The following is a 23,093-nucleotide window of genomic DNA, read 5'->3' as shown; positions in this document are numbered from 1 at the left end:
TGGTTCAAAGCTGCAGTGTGAACAAGTAGTCAAAAGTTTGGTTATATGAAGAACACATACATTTCAGTAGAAAGCAAGTCTTTGCACCTTTTTATTTCATTCCAAAGGGCTGTCAATACCAAAACAGTTGATTCATAATTTCAAAGCACAGACATCTGTCTTTCTGATTCTCTTCTTAATCAAACTTGCTGCTGGCTAACTTATACCTTGAGGTTATTAACAGCTTTCAATTTCTGAACATGAAAAGTAAAGATATTTTGATGATTCACTTGGCAGCACATTTTGTGGAAAACAGAGAAAAAAAATGATAGATCAAATGGCACTGAAATGGTTTCAATAGTCTAATTAGGCATAAAACTGAAAGTGTATGTTCTTGTGTTTGCTCTGATTCAAAGATGTCTTGCAGTTAGGTGTCTGTGAAAGGCCTTCTCATATTTCCAAACCAAACAGAATACATCCTAGGGAGGTCTACACGCACATGCGCGCACACACACACACACACACACACACACACACACACACACACACACACACACACACACACACACACACTAACCCCTAAACCTACCCATCACACAGAACTTTCTGCATTTTTAGGTTTTCAAAAGAACTCATTCTGAATGATTTATAAGCTTTTTTACCCATGGGGGCCTCAATTTATGTCCCCACAGTGACATGAGTCCACGTGAGTCTGTGTGCGTTCAAGTTGGAGAGACAGAAAACATGTCCATACATACATACATACACACACACACACACACACACATACACACACACACACACACACACACAGCAAAGAGAGCAATAGGGGTAGTACAGAAAACACTACAAAGAATAAGACAAACATGGAAAGCAGCAGAGGTCCAGTGACAGGTCAGGTCTTTCCCATACACACACGTAAACATACATAAACACACACATGCAGACTTCTAAGGAATGTTTCCACATCTGGTTTCCATTGTGGTTTTCATTTAAAGATGTTCAAAGGACCAATATGCAATACAGATGTTGGCTGCAAAAAAACTGAACCGAACATTACAAATCGTTGTGTGCCCATCGTAACGTTTTAACAACTTGTTTAGACCAGGGGCAAACACTTAATATCATGTATACTAAAAAAAATACACTTCATAACGAAACCGTTCTGGTTGGTCTGTAAACTGTTTGCAGTCATCAATTTAGTTGTACTTTCATTTTATAGTTTTTACCATCTTGTTTTATTCCCAAATCTTAATACAAGAAAAAAAGAATGAAAAAAAAGTTCTAGTTTACCATACACAGGCATGATTACATGCAGCTCTTTATAGTTTATAAATATTGAGTCTAGTCAGGTTTAGTTGAGTTCAGACACAAATACACCCACAAAAATATGTTTAGTCTACTTATTCTTTCCAGTATAACAACTGTAGCAATATATTCATGTGGCTTTCTCTAAAGTTACATACAGCGTGTACAATAAACCTGTGGGAAATAAACGCATGATATATAGCATACAGTATGTACATATTCAAAGTCCTGCAGAGTGATTCATTGTTTCGTTTCAGACAGTTCCAGTCATCAAGATTAGAGCTTTAGAGCAAGGTTAATTTTTCTCCTGCATGTGTACTCTCCATTTCTTTCATTGCCAAGATAATCTTCTCACATGCTGAGGTGAAATTATGCTTAAATGATTCCATCATGCCATGGTGTGGGTGAGCCTGTTTGTGTATCTGAAAGACAAAAACAAAAAGATTTAACATACAAAAAGTAAAAAAGACTGTTTGTTTTGTGGTGGTGACTCTTTCTGCAGAAAGCATTTTTTAGCCTGTATGGCATCAAGTGAGACATTGAAAGGTTAGTTCCTACAAAAATGTAAATTCTGTCAATAATTAGGCTCTTCACCCTCCTGTTATTCAAAACCCATAAGACTTTAGTTCATATTCAGAACACAAAATTAAGGTATTCTTGTGAAATCTGTGAGCTTTCTGTCCCTTCACTTGCAGCTCTGCAACTACCACTTTCAAGTCCCAGAAAGGTAGAAGAGACAAAATTAAAATAACCCATGTTTAACCTCAATTTTATGAACTAGAAGATTCTGGCATTTCAGTTGAAACTGCCATTATTGTGCTTAGTCACAGCGATTTATTGACACACACTCCCCTCAGCATGGCGACGTGGGTATTTCATTCCTCAGTGGGTATTTCATTCCCCATAGTGTAGGAAGCAGTGAGAGTTCCCGGATACAGCAGTAATCCTGGTTTCCTAAGAACAGGAAACAAGACTCCGTGTCTTGTGGTCATGCCTCCGGCCTGCCTGCACAGACCCTTCAGACGAAGAAGTGGATGACATGTACTCTAGGAGCCCCTTTTATACTTCCTTCATTTCCTTGTATATTGTGCAATATATTAAAGTAATGTAACTGATTAAATGTTATTACTTTCTGATTACTTTTCTGAATTTCTAACAAATGTTTTCAACGTTAATCTTTTGCAAAAGCATCAAAATAACATTGCTTTACCAGACGGCCCTTTAAATGGCAGGAGGCACCAAAATCAGGCAAAGCAACAAATTATTATTTTTCAACATGTCCTAGATTTTCACCGAAAATATTCAGATAGTACCCCTTTTTTAATTTTCACAATTTTCACAAGTAACTGTCATTTAATCACACATCTTTTTCAGATTACAGTTACATTTATTTTGTAATTAAATTATGTAGTCCAGTTCAATTTAACTAGTTACGCCATGGATTTGTCACCTCTAAACCTACTCTTAAACTCACCGTTTGTTCAACTAGCTTCATGCAACAGACCTCCGGTTATACAGACAGGGCTTAGATTAAGCAAGGCTTATGCCTTAGTTCAGTGGTTCTCAAACCTGTCCGGAGCCGTGAACTCATCGTAAACATGACACAAACGCACACCACTGGAGCAATGAAGCGTATATTTTGTAATGGTGTTGTTTTTGTATCATGTGGATGTTTTTCACTGCAATACGAAGAAGTTTGTTTTTAGCGGGTTTGGTGTCTCGTGTTGCAACTTGTGGCGCTGGTAGTGATGATTCTCTCTGACCAATCGGTGATCTGCAGTGTTTACACTAGGCCGATGTTTTCAGCTGGCTCAGTTGAGACTGCTTGCTATTAAACAGAATATATGGGGAATTACTAGCATCTCATTTCACAGATAGTTTGTTTATGTATTGATTCTATATAAAAAAGTATTTGCTGCCTTTCTCTTTGTTGTTTGTTTACACATTACCTTTTACATGGCCTTTTTACTCTTTTAGTTTTACATTTTGTCAAGGGTTTGTTTACATTTATACTTTTTTTATGGTACACTATTGAATGGCAAAGTTGCAACTTAAATCAAATGTTTTTAACCCTTGTGCATCCTTCCAATTCACTACCCTTCCGTTGTTCTCGTGGATGACAACATCCACTAAAGTAAACTGCTGTAAAAATTTATCGAAAAAAAAAAACAATCTTTTTTTTTCTTTTCATGAATCTATTAATCAACCTCAGTCTTGATCCAAACTACTAATTGTAAAAATTAAACAAAAAACTTGAATTGCCAATTTTATAAATAATGTCAGTAATTTGGGGGGGAAACACACAAAATTACTTATTTTCAATATAAAATGTGATTGCGGACTGGATTTATTGTTCCCTTTCGTTCAGTCACTCCGACGTAACGTCAGTGACTGACGAATGGGGGTTTCGCTTAGAAGCCTGTCATCTCCGAGACTAGAAAGCGCCCAATGGCAGTGCCAATGCCATGGGCATGCGAGATTTGCATGCGTAACTCCGCCTACCCACGTGGGTATATAAGGAAGTAGCTGGCATCATCGCATTATGTTTTAATGCTTCGGAGCCAAGGGTTACATACCTTTCACTCCTACAAGCCTTCTGAGTTAAGTCAGTTCTTCGAGACGATCAGGATCTTCCAGTCGGTGTTGGTGTTCGGCGCGTTCCAGCGGTCACATACTTCCTGCCTGCTGGTCAGACGATTGGTTTCCAGTTGGTGTGTGGTCCCCTGGGCGCTTCGGCATCGACTGCGAGGTTAATCCTCTCACAAAAGAGCTCACACGTGGCACGTCCTTTTCAGGATGTCTCGCCCGTGTGCTTCTGGGTGTGGCCGGTCTCTACACTCTTCTGATGGGCACTCGCACTGTCTGGCATGCTTGGGCTTCCAGCATGCTCAGGCGGCGCTTGTGGATGAGTCATGTTCTCACTGCGGGAACATGGCCATCTCCGTGTTGCGGTCGAGACTCAATGATCTCCGTGCGGCCGCCGGAGTGAGAGTCCCCTCCGTCACCCCCCGATCTGACGTGTCCGCGGCCTCGGTCTCATCCGGTCCGCGGGGCGTCTCTTCGGCTGGTGGCCAGGGTGACCTGAGGGTGATGGTGTGGAATACAGCTCCGACGCTCACGCCTCGGCCCACACCCCCCTCTGTTGCACCGGTACCCGCGAGCGTTGTGATGGAGCCCGCGGCCTCGGTCTCGGCCGGTCCGCGGGTTTCGTTCGGCGCTCCAGAGGAGGATGAGATGTCGGTGACCGCATCGCAAGGTGGGCTAGAGTCCTCCGAGGATGAGGATTCGGCTGTGCTGCCGCCTCCGGGCGCGTCAGCATTGTCCGAGTCGGACCCGGAGTTGACAGCCATGCTTGCCCGGGCTGCCGCAGCGCTCGGTCTGGAGTGGAACCCTCCGCCCCGGCCGGAGCGTTCGCGGTTAGATGATTGGTTTTTGGGTGCGCCACGACAGGACAGCCGTCCTGCCGTGCCCCCAATACCTTTCTTCCCGGAAGTGCATGAGGAGGTTGCGCACTCGTGGAGGGCCCCCGTGTCTTCTCGCGAGCGTTTGGCAACCTCTTCCGCCTTCTCCGCCCTCGATGGGGCGGCGGCTAGAGGGTACACTGGGGTCCCCCCGGTGGAGCGTTCTGTGGCGATGCAACTGTGTCCCCAGAGCGCCTCCTCCTGGCGTGGCGACCCTAAGCACCCCTCCAAGGCCTGTAGATTCACATCTTCAATGGTGTCGAAGACCTACAGAGCTGCGGGGCAGGCTGCCGCTTCGCTGCATGCCATGGCAACCCTCCAGGCCTACCAGGCCAAGTTGCTGTGCGACATGCACGAGGGTGGAGCCGACCCAGGGCTCAGAGATGAGCTGCGTGCCGCGACCGACCTCGCTCTCCGGGCGACGAAGGTTACCGCACGCTCCCTGGGCCGGGTGATGTCCACTTGCGTGGTCCAGGAGAGACATCTATGGCTCAACCTGGCCGATATGCGGGACGCCGAGCGGACTCGTTTCCTCGACGCCCCCATATCCCAGGCTGGGCTATTCGGCGGTGCGGTCGAGAGCTTCGCCCAACAGTTCTCGGCCGCCCAGAAGCAGACTGAGGCTATTAAGCATATACTGCCCCGGCGGCCCGCTGCTGCACCCCAAGCGCCGCCGGCACAGTCGCCTCAGCTGCCTCGCCGCCGAGGGCGGCCTCCTGCGGTCCCCCCCGCTCCCGCGCGGCCACAGCAGCAGCCTTCACCCGGGCCGCGCCGCGGAGCGCGCCGCAAGAAGCCGCCCCAGTCCGCGCCAGCCCCGCGGCCCGCTAAACGCCAGGCCAAGCGGCGCTCCTGACGCGGACAGCTCAGAGATGGGCAGTTCTTTCCAGGAGACGGCAGCAGGGCCGCTCCTTCCCCCGGTGGAGGGCCGGGGGAGAATCTTTCGTTCCGCTGCCGCCCCCCGGGGTGGCAGCACCCTAATGTGGTTAAAGAAAGAACTGACATACCCATCTCTGAGCACACAGAGACCGGTGACGGCAGTGTGCGCCGCCCCCGGGCCACGCCGCTCTCGTCCCTCTCTGTCGCCAGCCCCCTCTCAGAGCAGACCCCAGTGGAACGCGAGTCCTTCCCTGGTCTCCTCTGTCAGGGCGCAGCTGTTACCGCCGCCCCGACACCGGGCCGCTACGCCACCCGAGTCCGGGCCGGTAACGCTGCCTCGCTGCCCCACCGAGGGTACGCCGGTGCTCCGCATGACCCCGTTGGTACACTCCCTGGGAGCGTGGCTACAGCTGCCGGGACTGTCCCGCTGGGTCGCACGGACCATCCGGCTCGGCTACGCGATTCAGTTCGCGCGAGCTCCTCCCCGCTTCCGGGGTGTCCGGTACACCGTGGTGGGGTCCAATGCCCCAGTCATGCGTGCGGAGATCGCAACCCTACTGGCGAAGGGTGCGGTCGAGCTCGTCCCTCCAGCCGAGATGAAGTCCGGCTTCTACAGCCCTTACTTCATTGTACCGAAGAAATCCGGTGGGTTACGACCGATCCTGGACCTTCGCGTCCTGAACCGATCCCTTTACAGGCTTCCGTTCAGGATGTTGACTGCGAAACGCCTTTTCGAATGCGTTCGTCCATGCGATTGGTTTGCAGCGATCGACCTGAAGGACGCGTACTTCCATGTGTCCATCCTTCCGCGACACAGACCGTTCCTACGGTTTGCGTTCGAAGGGCGGGCATATCAGTATGCTGTACTACCATTCGGGCTAGCTCTGTCCCCTCGCGTCTTCACGAAGATTGTCGAGGCAGCCCTTGCGCCTCTCCGGCAACAAGGGGTTCGCATCCTGAACTATCTCGACGACTGGCTCATACTGGGCCACTCTCGGGACCGGGTGTGCGAACACAGAGACCTGGTTCTCCACCACTTAGCTCGTTTGGGCCTTCGGGTCAACTGGGAGAAGAGCAAACTCTGCCCCGTGCAGAGGATCTCTTTTCTCGGTATGGAGATCGACTCGGTCGCCATGTGCGCGCAGCTTACCGGCTTGCGCGCGCAGTCGCTGCTGACTTGCCTCAGGCAGATAGAGAGCAAGCGTGCGGTTCCACTGAAACTATTTCAGAGGCTCCTGGGGCATATGGCATCTGCAGCCGCGGTAACGCCGCTCGGATTGCTTCATATGAGACCGCTTCAGCACTGGCTTCGCGATCGAGTCCCGAGATGGGCATGGCGGTCTGGCACGCTCCGGGTCCCAGTGACTCAGGCCTGCAGACAGACACTCACCCAGTGGTCGAACCTCAGTTTTCTACGGGCAGGAGTGCCCTTAGAACGAGTTTCCCGGCATGTTGTTGTGTCAACAGATGCGTCCACCACGGGTTGGGGTGCCATGTGCAATGGACATGCAGCCGCCGGCTCTTGGTCAGAGAGCCAGAGCCGCCTGCATATCAATTGCCTCGAGTTGCTGGCAGTACGGTTCGCCCTGCACCGCTTCCGAGCGTTGCTGAAGGGTCAACACGTACTAGTCAGATCGGACAACACGGCCGTAGTAGCGTACATCAACCACCAGGGCGGTCTACGCTCCCGCCGCATGTCTCAACTCGCCCGCCATCTCGTTTTATGGAGTCAGAAGCGCCTGAGGTCCCTTCGTGCTGTCCATATCCCGGGGATCCTGAACCGTGCAGCCGACGAGCTCTCACGGGTTCAGCCAATCCCTGGGGAGTGGAGACTCCATCCCCAGTCGGTCCAGCTGATTTGGGATCAGTTCGGGGACGCACAGGTAGATCTGTTTGCCTCCCACGACTCGTCCCACTGCAGCCTGTACTATTCCCTGACCGAGGGCACGCTCGGCACGGATGCACTGGCGCACAGCTGGCCGCAGGGCCTACGCAAGTATGCGTTTCCCCCAGTGAGCCTTCTTGCACGTGTTCTGTGCAAGGTCAGGGAGGACAAGGAGCAGGTCATTTTGGTCGCCCCGTACTGGCACGGCCGGACCTGGTTCCCAGAACTAGTGCTCCTTGCGACAGCCCCTCCCTGGCCAATTCCTCTGAGACAGGACCTACTCTCTCAGAGACGGGGCACCCTGTGGCACCCGCGTCCCGATCTTTGGAACCTCCACGTGTGGCTTCTGGACGGGACGCGGCAGGTTTGAGTACCCTACCACCTCCGGTGGTGGCTACCATCACTTCCGCTCGGGCCGAGTCCACGAGGCAGGCCTATGCGTTGAAGTGGAACCTCTTCGTCAATTGGTGCTCTTCTCGCCAAGAAGACCCCTGGAAATGCCCGATCGGGTCTGTGCTCTCTTTCCTCCAGGAAGGGTTGGATCGAAGGCTGTCTCCATCCACCCTGAAGGTTTATGTGGCCGCTATCGCCGCCTACCATGACCTCCTGGACGGGAAAACGGTAAGTAAGCACGACCTGGTCATCAGGTTCCTGAGGGGTGCGAGGAGACTACATCCTCCTCGCGCTCCTCTCGTACCCTCTTGGGACCTCTCAGTAGTTCTAAGTGCTCTGCAGAGGGCCCCATTTGAGCCTTTGCGGTCAGTAGATGTTAAGTTCTTGTCTATGAAGACAGCGCTCCTGACCGCACTGGCCTCCATCAAGAGGGTAGGGGACCTGCAGGCATTTTCGGTTGACGAAGCGTGCCTGGAATTCGGGCCGGCCGACTCTCACGTGATCCTGAGACCCCGGCCTGGATATGTGCCCAAGGTTCCCACCACTCCGTTCAGAGACCAGGTGGTGAACCTGCAAGCGCTGCCTTTGGAGGAGGCAGACCCAGCCTTGGCACTGCTCTGTCCAGTACGCGCCCTTCGCGCTTACGTAGACAGGACGCAGTGTTTCAGGACCTCAGACCAGCTCTTTGTCTGTTATGGTGGGAAGCTGAAAGGGAAGGCTCTCTCAAAGCAAAGGCTGTCTCACTGGATAGTGGACACCATTGTTTTGGCTTACCAGCAGCAGGGACGCCCATGTCCCCTTGGGGTCAGGGCCCATTCCACCCGGAGTGTGGCCTCCTCTTGGGCTTTAGCACATGGCGCTCCGCTGACAGACATCTGCAGAGCTGCAGGCTGGGCGACACCAAACACATTCGCCAGGTTTTATAACCTCCGAGTGGAGCCTGTATCCAACTATGTACTCGCCTCTGCAAGTGGCCGGTAATGGATTGGCTCAGGTGTCTTCGCTTGCTCGCCATTCCACTCCACGGACTGGATACGTGCGATATTCTTCTCAGGTGAGTTCCCCGAGAGCCCTGAGCTCCTCCAGCACTGATGACGCCGACGCCAGTAAGTCTGCCCTTAGCCCAGACACTCGTGTCCGGCCAGGTGCCCCATGTGCATGGTTCCCCTCCGGCGACCCCCACATGTGTATTTCCACCGTAAGCCTCCCTGAGCGGGTGTATTCCCTTGGCAACCTTGCCACCTCCTGGGGTTAAAAATCCACCTTCGGCTGGTACCCCAGTGATCTTCCGTATGCAGCCCCCCGGGGTCATACGTGTATCCCTAAGTCCTCCCTACGGGTAGGCATCTTGGCGCATATCTCCTCCTGGAATATGCCTCCCAGTGTACCTTGGTATTCCTGCGTTAAGTAGAGGCCTTTGACCGTCCTACTTGCATCAGGGTTCTCACGCTTGCGCAGGGCACTGGAAGACAGCCGAGTGGCGTTATTGCATTGGGACCCCCATTCGTCAGTCACTGACGTTACGTCGGAGTGACTGAACGAAAGGGAACGTCTCGGTTACGTATGTAACCCTCGTTCCCTGAGGAGGGAACGGAGACGTAACGTCCCGTTGCCACATCCGCTGTGCCGCTGGAACGGAGTTCAACTTGGCTCCTCAGCAGGTAAAACATAATGCGATGATGCCAGCTACTTCCTTATATACCCACGTGGGTAGGCGGAGTTACGCATGCAAATCTCGCATGCCCATGGCATTGGCACTGCCATTGGGCGCTTTCTAGTCTCGGAGATGACAGGCTTCTAAGCGAAACCCCCATTCGTCAGTCACTGACGTTACGTCTCCGTTCCCTCCTCAGGGAACGAGGGTTACATACGTAACCGAGACGTTTTACTTTGTATCACAGTCTTGGACATGTCAAAGATTAACAACAATGTACACTGGCTTTGATGCATTGTTAGTTTTAGTGCAGCAACAGATAAAAAAATTTGACAGTCTTGGTTTACATGTCACATTTTAGTATCATATGGCTCGCTTGCAACTTCAACCAGGGGCTAGTTGCATAAACTTAGCCACTATGTTAAGACTGTGTCTTAAGCACTAATTTGTACAACTAGCAATTAGTCAAAATGTAGACTAATATCAGACTTACTTTTCTAATTCAAATTGAATCAATCTACCATTTTATGTAACTGATTTTAAAAAGGTAGGACCAGTCTTAAAGAAAAAAATTAGATGACTTACTTTTAAGACTAGTCTAAGTGGTTTATACAGCCGGCCCCTGGACTAACAGCTTTAACTAAAATGTACGCAAGCTTAACCGAAATTATTAAAGAGTGTTTTCAAACATAAGGATGGAAATATTAAAGCTTAGAGTTTATCCTGAACTATTATTGCTTTTGTGGCAGGTCGCATTATCCTGCTAAAAGAGGCCACAGCCACCAGGGAATACTTTTCATGAGAGGGTATACATGGTCTGCAACAATGCTTAGGTAGATAATGCGTGTCAATGTAACATCCACATGGATGGCACAACCCGAGTTTTGCCAGCAGAACATGGCCCAAAGCATCACAATGCCTCTTTCGACTTGCCTTCTTCCCATAGTGCATCCTGATACCATGTATTCCTCAGGCAAGTGACACACATGTACCTAATCATCCATGTGATGTAAATGAAAGCATGATTCACCAAGCCACCTTCTTCCATTGCTCCATGGTTCTGATGGTCACGTGCCCACTGTTGGTGCTTTCAGTGGTGGACACGGGTCAGCATGGACACCCTGATTGGTGTGTGGCTATGCAGGCCAATAGGCAACAAACTGAGATGCATTGTGTATTCTGACACCTTTCTATCAGAACCAGAATTACCTTCTTGAGCAGTTTGAGCTACAGTAGCTCGTCTGTTTGATCAGATCACACAGGCCAGCCTTTGCTCCTCATAGGCATCAATGTGCCTTGACTCTGTCACAGGTTCACCACTGTTCCTGTTGATACATACTGACCACTGTAGACCATGAACACCCACAAGAGCTGCAGTTATGGAGATGCTCTGACCCAGTCATCTAGCCATTACAATTTGGTCCTGGTCAAACTCGCTCAAATCCTTAGGCTTGCCCATTTTTCCTGCTTCTAACACAACAGGCTTGTTCAACTTGATGCAGCTTTGCGCAGACCAATTGGAGAAATTGTGTCTGACTTAAGGCAGCGCCGATGGCACGTGACTATGACATATGTCAACAAAGTACCACGAGAGCGATTCGAGAGCAGCTGCACCATAGACCATAAAGAAAAAAAAGGACGACGCGACTTCATTGGCTTCCGCAGACGACAGTTGAAGCCTCCATAGGCCTGCACTGGTGCTGACATCTTAAGCTGATTTGGGATGAGTTTAGTTGGGTCTGCACAGTAGTGATCTCGGGACCAGAGTTGCACAGAGAGCAGAAAGTAGAGGTGCAAGATTAAAAGCTCACCCACACTCTCTCAGATGCAGAGCAATTCAGTATGTTGGTGTGAAATAAATAGTTATGGAAATGTAGAAATTAAAGCCAAAGCTCCAATCTCCTCCCGAAAATCCAGAGAAAAGTCTGTTAGTGCCTCAGTGACAACTTCATTTAGAAAAGCTGTCAATCTCAACTGTCAGTCATGACAGCACATCCCCGTGTTTATATTTTTAAATAATGAACTAAAACGAAACTTATTTAAAGGTGTCATGAACTGGCTTTGTCAATTTTTTTATACTGTTGTCTGAGGTCAACTAAGGACGTTCGTGTGGTTTTTACACTCAGAAACATCTTAACTAATAAGTAATAGGCTATTTTCCACACTGGTTTAAGGCTCTCTCCTGAACGCTGGGTTTTGATGGGCCTGCCATACTGGAGACTCAGAAGTAAATGCCCACAGCTAGGATTGGAGAAGATTTGCATATTTAATGAGCTTAAGCTCCCCTGTTAGTTAAATGAGGGAGAGGAGAGATTGAGGGAGAAGCGGCAACCGGAATGATTCTCTCGATCACAGGGCTCGTAAATGTCTTTCAAACAAACGTAATGATTTATTTATGATATATCTATGTTAAATCTTTTCTACCCGTGATTGATTGGACTATTTTTTTATATCACACATAGCCCGTAAGATTGGACGATATAAGCACGAACTTGCTATCTTCCTCTGCATGTTTATTGTTGTTGACCAGCTAACACGATCACCTCCATAAGTCCGTGGGTGAGGCTACTGGATTAGATGCTGTAGAGGTGTGTTTTGTAGCACTATGACGTAAGAATGAAGCACAGGACCGTTTGCTGGGCCTTGTGTCAATAAAAGCTTTTCTTTGACTAACAATGAAGTTTTCAGCTCTGAAACTTACAGGATATTTCTTATATCACCATGACCTTTTATATATCAAATGCTCAAGGGAAAGATGATTTCTCAGTTGATCACCCCTTTAAAAAAACGAACACCTGAAATGAAACCATCGTGATAAAAACTGCCTAAAAATGACAGATTTTTTTTTTTTTTTGGGGGGGGGGGATAACATGAAGTGTAATTTGATTGTTTAGTTTGTCTCGCATTCATTAGAATCCACGGAGGGGCGGGGGTTATGAGCTATACTGGGACCAGCCACCTGGGGGGCGATGGAGGCGTGGAGGCTTTAGTTATTTACAGGAGTGCTTCAGGCTTGAATTGGCTCTATCACCCACTCACTTCTCCACCTATCGCTGGTGTGTGGTGAGCTGACTGGCGCCTTTGTACTGTGGCTGCCGTTGTATCATGCAAGTGGAGGCTGCACACTGGTTGTGGTTGAGGAGAGATCCCTGACATGAGTGTAAAACGCTTTGTGTATACAGTAGTACATATGAAAGCACTATATAAATGACTCATTCATTCATTCATTCATTCATTCATTCATTCATTCATTCAGGCTTGGGCTGCTCCTAAGTGGCAACCTCCCCCAGTTTCTCTTGAAGCCAATATGGAAGTGACTTAAACTGCAATTCCTCAACAGGCTCCAGAAGGGAGCAGAATCTCATTGAGCCCCATGTTAAAATGTTCAACTTTAAAAAAAAACATACAACTAATTTTGCCCTTCATGAGAACTCTGAGGGGGGTGATTTTTGTTTTTATAACTCATTTGTTTACATTATATAAAGCCTTAAAAGGATACTTAACAGTGGCGGCTGGTGATATATTTTTTTGGGGGGGCGCGGGGTTTTTTTTTTGGGGGGGGGGGAGATTTACGTATATTTAAGAATAATTGCGTATATTTAAGTATAATTGTTAATTTAAGTATAATTTACTTATAAATTATAATAATAATAATAATAATAATAATAATAATAATAATGTATATATAAGTATAATTACTTATAAATTATTTTACTTATTTATAAATCAAATAAGTAAAATAAATACAAAGCAGTACCAAGAAGCATGTTGACTAAATTCAAGCATTAAAGAGAAAACAGTGTCTGCACTTTTTATCTTTTTACATATTTATTTCCCATATATAATTGAACAAGGAAAGGAAAAAACAAAAGTAGCAACAACAGACTGGCATGTTGACTACTTGAACATAAATTTTGCTCTCCTTTCTTTCTGGCCAGTAAATTTCTCAATTACTCTCTGATTAAAGTCAGTCATCTCAGTGACAAGTCTCTTTTCCATGGAGAGCAATGCAAGTGCATTCAGCCTCTCCTGGGTCATGGTGTTTCTGAGAAAAGTTTTTATTCTTTCCAAGGTCGAAAAGCACCTCTCACTCACTTTGAAATAAGAGACAGTGAAAGCAAAAAAAGGGCAATGCTACCGTCACATCCAGTCAGCCACCTCCTTTTCTCATAACGAGAGCAGGTGAAGCTCCGAGTGTAGCTTCGTCCTCTGTCACTGGACTGCTGCTGAATTTGTAAATCGGGCTGGTCCGGTCCGAGATCCTTAATTCTTATTTTTTCTTCCAGCGAACGCCTTGTGAAAGGATTTTTTTGTAAATCAATCACAGAATTTAGTTTGACTGCTGCCATCTCTACGAATGTTTAGGCGGGCGGGGTCGGAGTGACGTTGTCTCCAACGCTCTCTCGCAGTAGTGGCCAAGAGCGTAACATTGAATGACAGTTGACGAGAACCAATCAGATTGGATCAAAAAACATGTATGCAATTCTGATTCGCCAGGGACGCAGCGACCTGCGCCCGGAGGAGAATCTTTAAGAAACCAATTAGAGACCAGCTTCAGGTCACATGCTGCCCGACGATTTATGGACTGAGATAGACATCCATTTGTCCGGCGTCCCTCGCCCATGAAACCGCATGAAACATTAAAAAACATATAAAATAGTTTTTTTTTATTAAATGCTGAGGCTCTTAATTACCCACTCATACATCATATGAGTAAACTATTTTATTTTAATTTCATTTTTATATAATTTTTGTATACATGTATATTTCTGGAATTGTGATGGGGGCGGCGCCCCAGCGCCCTCTATTGACAAGCCGCCACTGATACTTAACCGTTTTTTTTTCCATATTAAACTATGTTATTCCCTTAACTAAAACGAGTTTATACATGCCTCTCTCATCCGAGTGTGTGCACTTAATCTCTCTGACGTGCGGTGTCATTTTGATAGCATTTAGCTTAGCCCACTAGGCCCATTTCATTCACTATGGTACCAAACAGAGATCAAGTTAGAAGCCACCAAACACCTCCACGTTTTCCCTATTTAAATACAGTTACACGAATATTTGAACAATCAAATATGATGACATAAAATAAAACGTGGCCTTTTTCTTAGTGGATTAAAAAGGAGAACTATAATGTATGGTGGAATAGCACTTCTGAGAGTTCCTCAACTCGGTGCAGTAAAAAGTCCCGGCTGAAAAATCCTCCCTCACATCTCCTCCTCACTCTCCCCATTCTGTCAATAGGGGGGAGGGGGAGATGTGAGGGAGGATGTTTCACTTTTTACTGCGCCGAGTCGAAGCACATCAATACTGCATCATTTAATTACCGTATTTACATTATTGTAAGGGTATATGTATAGGCTTAAATAAAAAACATCTGTTAAGTAGAAAATGTATTTATTGTCATTTTATCGTGAGATTTTGTGTATTTGTGTGGCAGAATTACAGCGCCACTCACTGGTCTGGCATGTATACTACATGGTTTATAGTCGGTTTCAGTTGTGTGTATGTGGATAATTCTTTAAATAAAACTGGAAAATTATTGGCAAAAAAAGATCAGATTGGGAAAGCTCTGGCTTCGTGTGGACTAAGTGCAGTTCAGTTTGTGTGTGTTTACTGGGTCTCGTCTCTGTGTAGTTGTGTTTTGGATGTACCTTGTTAGATTTACCTTGTTTTAATTAAAGCCTGTCTACCTTCTTCATCATCTTTGTGTTATATGTGTGTTTAGTCTCCTACACATGCCATGACAATATTGTGCCTGAAATGTGAGTTACTAGCTACTCAATATTAATGTTTATTTAATTGTTGTGTACAATATCACCCTGCAATCAGGCTGTTCATCTGTATCAATACAGTCATGAACAAAATTTCTGCTGACTACATTTAAAAGGGTTTGATTTAATGAACTGGGTGTTATTAGTCACAGTTATAGCCAGTGCACTGGCAGCAGGAACAGTTTCTCTGGCGCAACCCAGAGTTAAAGACTTCTCAGGAACTCTCCGGTTAATTTGGACAAAATTTGAGCAGCAATTAAACAGACAAAGTACCGCCAAGTACGCTATTTTCTCCAGACACAAACTCCACATATTCTTTATAGACAAACAAGAAAGCTGCTTGCCGCACTAAACTGGTAAAATGTCTTCATCTTTTTTTCATCCCTGTTTTTCTTTTGGCTTAAGCTAACACTTTTGCACTCTTTATTTGCCCCAGACGTAGGTCATACAAATGGTAATCTGTAAATATCCCCTTTGAGAGCTATTTTTGCCTTACTTATTCCATAAAAAAAAAAAATGTTAATATTTGGATACGGATTAAACCAGTTACTTTAGTTGTTATCATTTTTCATTGTAGATGCAAATCTTACATTAACTCAGTTTACAGGAAAATGTAATTATATCCTGGACTTTAATTATCAGGCTACCGGTACATTTATTAAGGAAGGTCATGAATTGTGTTGGATCTGTCCAGATTAGCACTAATAATTGTAATGACAATAATGGTGTTGTTGCTGTTTTTCTAAGGCAAGGCCTTTGAGATCACATATGTCCGTTTGAAGTTCTACACCAGCCGACCAGAGAGCTTCGCCATCTACAAGCGTACAGAGGAGAATGGACCATGGCAGCCATACCAACATTACAGTGCTTCCTGTCGAAAGACGTACGGGAGGGACAATAAGGGCTTTATACGTCCAGGCGAGAAGGAAAGGACGGCACACTGCACAGATGAGTTTAGTGATATCTCTCCACTAACTGGCGGAAATGTGGCCTTCTCCACATTGGAAGGACGACCCAGTGCCTACAACTTCGAGCAGAGTCCTGTGTTACAGGTATGTTCTTTTTTTCTTTTTTTTTGAGAGCTTGGCTGTCATCTAATGGAATATTATTATTTTATATTTGGCCCATCTGGATACATATTTTAGAATGCCAAATAGAAGCATGAACAACTTATAATGTAATCCCAAGGGATTTAGTGTATATGCATAAATATTCACTTTCATGGCTTGTTGAGAATAGCTTGCTGTTTTAGTTAGCGGCTCATCTCCTCAGCCTATGGATATGTAGATGGTTGTGCTTTGTTGTTTCAGAAGAAAGCTTTAAGGGAAATATGCCTCACTGTCAAGCTTCTCTAACTTTCAAACTTTCACAGCAGAATCTCACGGCTAAACGTGAGTGTGCTCAGCATGCTGTGCTACTAAATACAGCCTGCAACCTTTTTCAAAGATTTCTAGGGAGCTTCTTCCATGCAGAGATACAGTCACAGCCACCTGAAGTTCAGAAAACCAAAGGTGACAGGCAGCTGCCAGGGCTCATTCAACTATTTAGTACATTATATGAATACACACATATATCTGTGTTTCTGCAACTATGGACATTTTTGGTCCTGTAGACCTCTAGAAAATAAACACTTAATTCACACTCTCACTAGTTTATTTGCCTTCTAACGGCTTCCAAATCCTTATATCCATACATCACAGATACATTTTTTATATATATTTTTTATTTTATTTTTTTATTTGTTTACATGTCCATAGCAGTGTCACTTCCAAAATAGATTTACTATATATAGCACTATATATAGAATTCTATAATAGTTATATTGTTCTATCTGTTTTGTTCTTTTTTGTTGTTGTTGTTGTTTTACATATTTTGCCAATTATGTCTAGAAATGTCACGCAAATGAAATAAAGATTTTCATACAATTTAAATGGTTTATTGTTCACCCATTCTAATGGAAAGGGTAAAAATAGTGTAGTCTAGTTAAAATAATAAAATGTTTGCATAAAGGCATTTGAAAATAATTTAAATTTCAAATAATAAGAAAGGGCTGCTCAACAAAATGCAATACAGTTTTGTGAACTTCACATTTTAATGAAAATAAAATCTTGTCTGGAACATCAAAGTGTGCAAAGCTGAAGAATGTACATATACTGGAATAGGTACGGCCTGAATCAAACCAAATTTGACAGGATATGAGTACCTGCAAAAAGAGCATTCAGAATGGGAAATCACTCACATCTTTTTTTGAAAAAAGAAAATTGACGGAAGGAAAAGTGCTATAACAAAAAGGTCATACAGTACCTATTCAAGCTGATGGGCAAACCTCTTAGGTTTGTGAAGCAAGTGGATTTTGAATGCAGCTTCCCAGAAAATTATATTTAATAATTAAATCGCACAGCTATTGTAGGTTAGATTTGAAAAATAAATCTATGTTTCAAGATAAAAATGTTACAGCAGGATAGAATAAGGGCGGCAGGTGTTGAGTGCTTTAAGTGTGGGATTTATTGATTATAGTGTATCGGCAGTTCTCAAATTAACTGTCAGTACATTCTGCTATTCTTGCTGGAGAGTGAAACTGAAACTGTTCATTTACTTGCAATCGTGCACACCAGATCTCTCTTTTGTGCACAGTTGAATATATTTAGACCTATATTGAGCAATAATGCAGTGTGATAAAAAAAGACCTTTTCCTCTTATTAGTTGCACTCAAATCATCCTTGTTCACATAATAAACTCACATAACTACATGAACTTAAATTTATTGTGTTGTTTCTACTAAAAAGGACTATTGTCAGCTTTACCTAGGTGTTTGTTTGGTTAACAAACTGGGCAGTGGATCTGTTAGCCTGACAAGCCAGACCCACATCAAGATATTTGGTCTGGAAACTCACCATTGACAGGGCTCAATCCGAGGGGCGGGATAAACGGTTGTCTTTCAAACTCCCTCTGCACACAATTGGATAGAGCTACAACCAACCAGAGCAACGAAGGTGAAGCAGAGCTTGTTGATAGATTTCGCCGTATCCGGTCGGCAAAACTCGAACACATCTTCCCTTTTTAAGAATGACTTCAGTGCCGTTTTTTTTTCTTTTCTCAGAGAAAAGCTTAACTCCAAGTCTTCCAGAGTCGCGGTCAAAGCTGATTCGAAAGACCGCTGTTCGCCAGCTTTAATTTAGGGTTAATTAATTAAGACTGGAGAAAATCTGATTTTATCTGAATATGTAAGGTCACTCACTGTCGGGACTGCAATTGTTATTTAAAAAAAGTTAATTTTAAAAGATGGAACCAGATTGGCTGACCTGTGCATGCTCACTCAATGAATGGATCTGACAGGATTAACGATACCGCCGACTGAGTGGACATTTTAATTAATAATTTGATACAATGCACTTATTGTGTACATACATGTTTTTACATTGCATTTACATTTTAAAAAAATACCTGCATGTAATTACATCTGTAATTAATTTATAATTACACTGTTGGCACTTCCCTTACACCTAACTTACCCACCACACCTGTCCCTAACTCTACCGTATCCCACCTCAATATCAGCAAAGGTGTTTTGCAATACAATTTGAACACAGTAAGTACATTGTACTTATTTTTTGATGTAAGTACATAGCACTTAAGGCCAATTAATAAAGAGGGGCCCATAGTACCTAAGGCCACCTAATATAAAGCTATGAAGATGTATTTCTATTTCAGCAGGCAATAAGAACTATTTGTACAGCTACATGAGTGAACTGGGCCAAAATACTTTTTTTTCAAAATACAGCATATTTTATGATGTAATGACCGAAAAGATATTTTAAAGTATATGCCTCCTGTAAATGATGTACATTGAGAGTCACATTACAACACAATTTTAAAGTAAGATGTGATTATTTATTTATTTTAGTATTTGATTGTTCTTTCTTACCAGGTTCTTATTTTTTTAGACACAACAATGTATACATGTTACATGTGCGCTGACATTTTTGATGTTGAACGCTAGCATTTTTGATGATTGTTTCTGTCCAGTCCGCTTGATTTATTGCATTTAACCACAGCAGTAACAGCCATGCGATTTAAAATCTCAAATTGGAGCCTGTACTCTATCTATTCTGGCACCTGGGACCCAACAACACAACAAGATGATATTTTAAGCTTCTTAGTCGACTCTGTTCTGGTTTGCATTGGCCGCCTCCAGTTTCCCCTTTGTTTTGCCTCCAGCTAACACTGTGACGTAACTGTGACGTTGGCACATATAGGGTCTATTGGGGTTTGCCTGGAACTTGCACATGAACCATTTTGAAGGAAAAGCACTATTAGTGGACGGCCGGCTAATATCCAGTCACAAAAGGTTTGACACCCTTGTTTGCAACTGTAGTTAACTTTGATCCATTCACAAATAAATAAATGGAGTAAATGGGGTCCTTAATATGCAGAAGTTGAACAGGCATAAACATATTTGGACAACTGAGGTTTGTTGTGGAGGTGTGAAAAGGCCAATTTTAAGTAAAAGATTTTTTCACATTCAATCTTTTCATCATTCTCCTTTCTCACTGTTTCAAAGAAAAACAGCTAGCCCGTCTGTTTACAAAGACGAGAGGCACCAGAGGACATCCAGAGAGGGAGCAACAGAAAAGAGGGATGTCATTTTTATTTAAGAGCAGAGATAACAGTTTGGCTTCTTGTGATTGAAGCTTGTAGCAAAAGTGTGAAATAGAATCTCCCTATCACACAGGTGGGAGATGAATTGAGTTTTCAAAATAAGGATGTAAGGGGACCCTAGTGGCCCCACAAAGAAGAGAAGGAACTGGAAGAGTGCTTGAGTTGATGTAGTCCAGCTGTTGGGCTGAGGCGTACACAGTAATCAGCATGTGTACAACACACACACACACACACACACACACACACACACACACACACACACACACACACACACACACATATCTGGTTCACTATCTTTGTGGGGACTCTCCATAGACGTAATGGTTTTTATACCATACAAACTGTATTTTCTGTCCCCCTATACTGTCCCTACCCCTAAACCTACCCATCACAGGAAATATTCTGCATTTTTACTTTCTCAAAAAAACTCATCCTGTATGATTTAAAAGCCTTTTGAGAGGTAGGGACCACTGGCTGGTTCCCACAATGTAGGTAATCTCAGGTTTTACTATCCTTATGGGGACATTTGGTCCCCACAATGTAATATAAACAAGGGCACACATACAAAGACACACACACACACACACACACACACACACACACACACACACACACACACTGGACCTGGCTTCTCAAGGCTAAACAGTAACCACTTTATTGAGTGAAGCTTGTTTTTGTTCAACCTTTTTATAATGACTAATATCTAGAATGCATTTCTCACACATACATCTGCATTGCCTCCTATAATGAGCTCTCTGCGAGCAGAAATCATCTATAGACAGCAGTAGAACTAGGATTCTCCAATTACCCAAATGTCACCTTGTTGCTGGCCTAGTTATTTTCATTAATTTACTTGATTTCCTGTGATTGACATGAGGGTATGCAGCCAGCAAGAAGGATGGGAATAAATGAGATGAGATCTAAAAAATAACAGCATTTGAGAATGTTAAATTGCACTAAAGTAGTGTGTACTGTAGGAAACGTTTTACAAAAAGTAAAAATGGGGGCAAAATACATATGTTTTTGTCAGCTTTGACAAAAATTAGTAAATCACATATTTAAACAAACAGAGTAATGATATAAAGCCTGTTCAAATTAAAAACAACAACAATGATAACTGTAACCGTATCCACACTCAAAGATTATTTTGTATTTTTATAGTTCACAATTAATTTATGCTCTGTGTGTGTTATTGCAGTGCATATGTCAAAGTCGGATGGATTTGTATTGGCCAACAATATCTGTGCTCTGTGATGTTATTGTTAGAGTTATGGTGTGAACAGGGTTGTGCAAAATACAGATTTCAAGAATTGGTTCCTTTTTAATTATTAATCAGTTTGAATTTTCTTTAAATTGGACACACACTGCAGGAAATTGAATTTAAAAAGACAAAGTACAAATTGAACTTGACCAGAAAATGCTTGCTGGGACTTAAATTTGAGAATGTGTGTGTGGAAAACTCTGTAGGTTTCTAATAGATATGTCTATGCCTGTAAAAACCTATTCTATAAGAGTTGTCAAGGTACACTTTTATTTAAGTTTATCCTAATTGTATTTCCTCAAATAACAAATACTTCATATTATTCTGAAATGTTTTTGGTCAAACCCCCCACCCCCAACACACACACACACACACACACACACACACACACTCTCTCTCTCTCTCTCTCTCTCTCTCTCTCTCTCTCTCTCTCTCTCTCTCTCTCTCTCTCTCTCTCTCTCTCTCTCTCTCTCTCTCTCTCTCTCTCTCTCTCTCTCTCTCTCTCTCTCTCTCTTTCTTTCTCTCTCTCCTGCGTCTATTTATCTTTGTTTGCCCTCATTACTTTAATCACTAACTCTTTCACTCTGTAATTAGAAAGTGTAAGTAGTCATTTAGACATTTTGAAGTTTCTTTAATTTTCTTGTCTCGCCTCTTTTCTAATGTCTGAACTTTCCACTGCCACCAGGTTTCTTTTACAGTGCAGCTTTATTTATGGCAGTTGCAATCTGACCGCTGTGATCAAATACTTCTGGTGGAATCAGTTTATTTTCATGTTTCCTTTCAAAAAGAAAAAAAAAGAAAAAAGCGTATTAGTCTTACTAGACGTCCAATATAATGGCTATGCTGAGTGTGGTCCATATATAGTAAGAAAGCTAATTTGTAATTTTTGAAAAGTGTCAACACAACAGGAAATGACATCATCTGGTATAACATTTGCTCTAAACAATAAAAAAAATGATATTCAGTAGTATTTGCAATATTCATTTTAAACTATTATCTTTCTTTGTTAGCTTTGTTTTGTAATTTTTTTTATAGATCATTATAAAAATTTCTAGCTGAGTAGTAGTATTTCTTTTAAATTTTAGTATGTTTTTAGTTATTTGCATATGCATGTGACTGCCATTTTGAGAAAATCACCTTTAAAGTTGTCCAAATGAAGTCCTTAGCCAGGCATATTCCTACTAATACTAACATATTTTTAAAAAATATTCATGGAACATGATCTTTACTTAATATCCTAATGATTTTTGGCATAAATGAAAAATGTATTGTTGGCTACTTCCACAAATATACCTGTGCAACTTAGGCAAGGCAAGGCAAGGCAAGTTTATTTATATAGCACATTCATGCACAATGGCAATTCAAAGTGTTAAAAATAATTAAAACACTTTATTTTGATAGTCCACTTTAGACATTCTGCTAACGTCTCGGTTACGTATGTAACCCTTGTTCCCTGAAGGAGGGAGCGGAGACGTACGTCAGAACTGAACCGACGAATGGAAATAAGATCCCATTCGTCGGTTCAGTTCTGACGTACGTCGAACGTGACCGACTGAAAGGGAACGTCTCGGTTACGTATGTAACCCTCGTTCCCTGAAGGAGGGAACGGAGACTTACGTCAGAACTGAACCGACGAATGGGATCTTATTTCCATTCGTCGGTTCAGTTCTGACGTACGTCGAACATGACCGACTGAAAGGGAACTATAATTAACTTTGCAACTACAGTAGACTGTCTGATTAATATTTACTAAAACTTTATTTTGTCGGTCCCCCAACAGACATTCTACTGACTATAAGTAAATTGGCAACTACAATTCAACTTATTCTACTAACCCGAA

The 23,093-nt window shown here is 43.8% G+C and overlaps 2 protein-coding genes across 2 annotated transcripts in view; both read left to right on the top strand.

Moving 5' to 3' along the window:
• The window catches only part of aif1l (allograft inflammatory factor 1-like), a 199,637-nt gene that overhangs the window by 46,031 nt on the left and 130,513 nt on the right, over window positions 1-23,093 (top strand). The gene's annotated exons all lie outside the window — the stretch shown is intronic.
• lamc3 (laminin, gamma 3) overlaps window positions 1-23,093 on the top strand; it is a 131,159-nt gene that overhangs the window by 5,897 nt on the left and 102,169 nt on the right. The window contains exon 2 of the mRNA XM_067438629.1: window positions 16,081-16,385. Coding sequence (XP_067294730.1) covers window positions 16,081-16,385 — 305 coding nt within the window. The remainder of the gene's footprint in view (window positions 1-16,080; window positions 16,386-23,093) is intronic.

This window comes from Pseudorasbora parva, chromosome 3 (assembly GCF_024679245.1).
Source record: "Pseudorasbora parva isolate DD20220531a chromosome 3, ASM2467924v1, whole genome shotgun sequence".
NCBI classification, from domain to species: domain Eukaryota; kingdom Metazoa; phylum Chordata; class Actinopteri; order Cypriniformes; family Gobionidae; genus Pseudorasbora; species Pseudorasbora parva.
The sequence above is the reverse complement of the archived record's forward strand: the minus strand, read 5'-3'. Positions and strand labels throughout refer to the sequence as shown.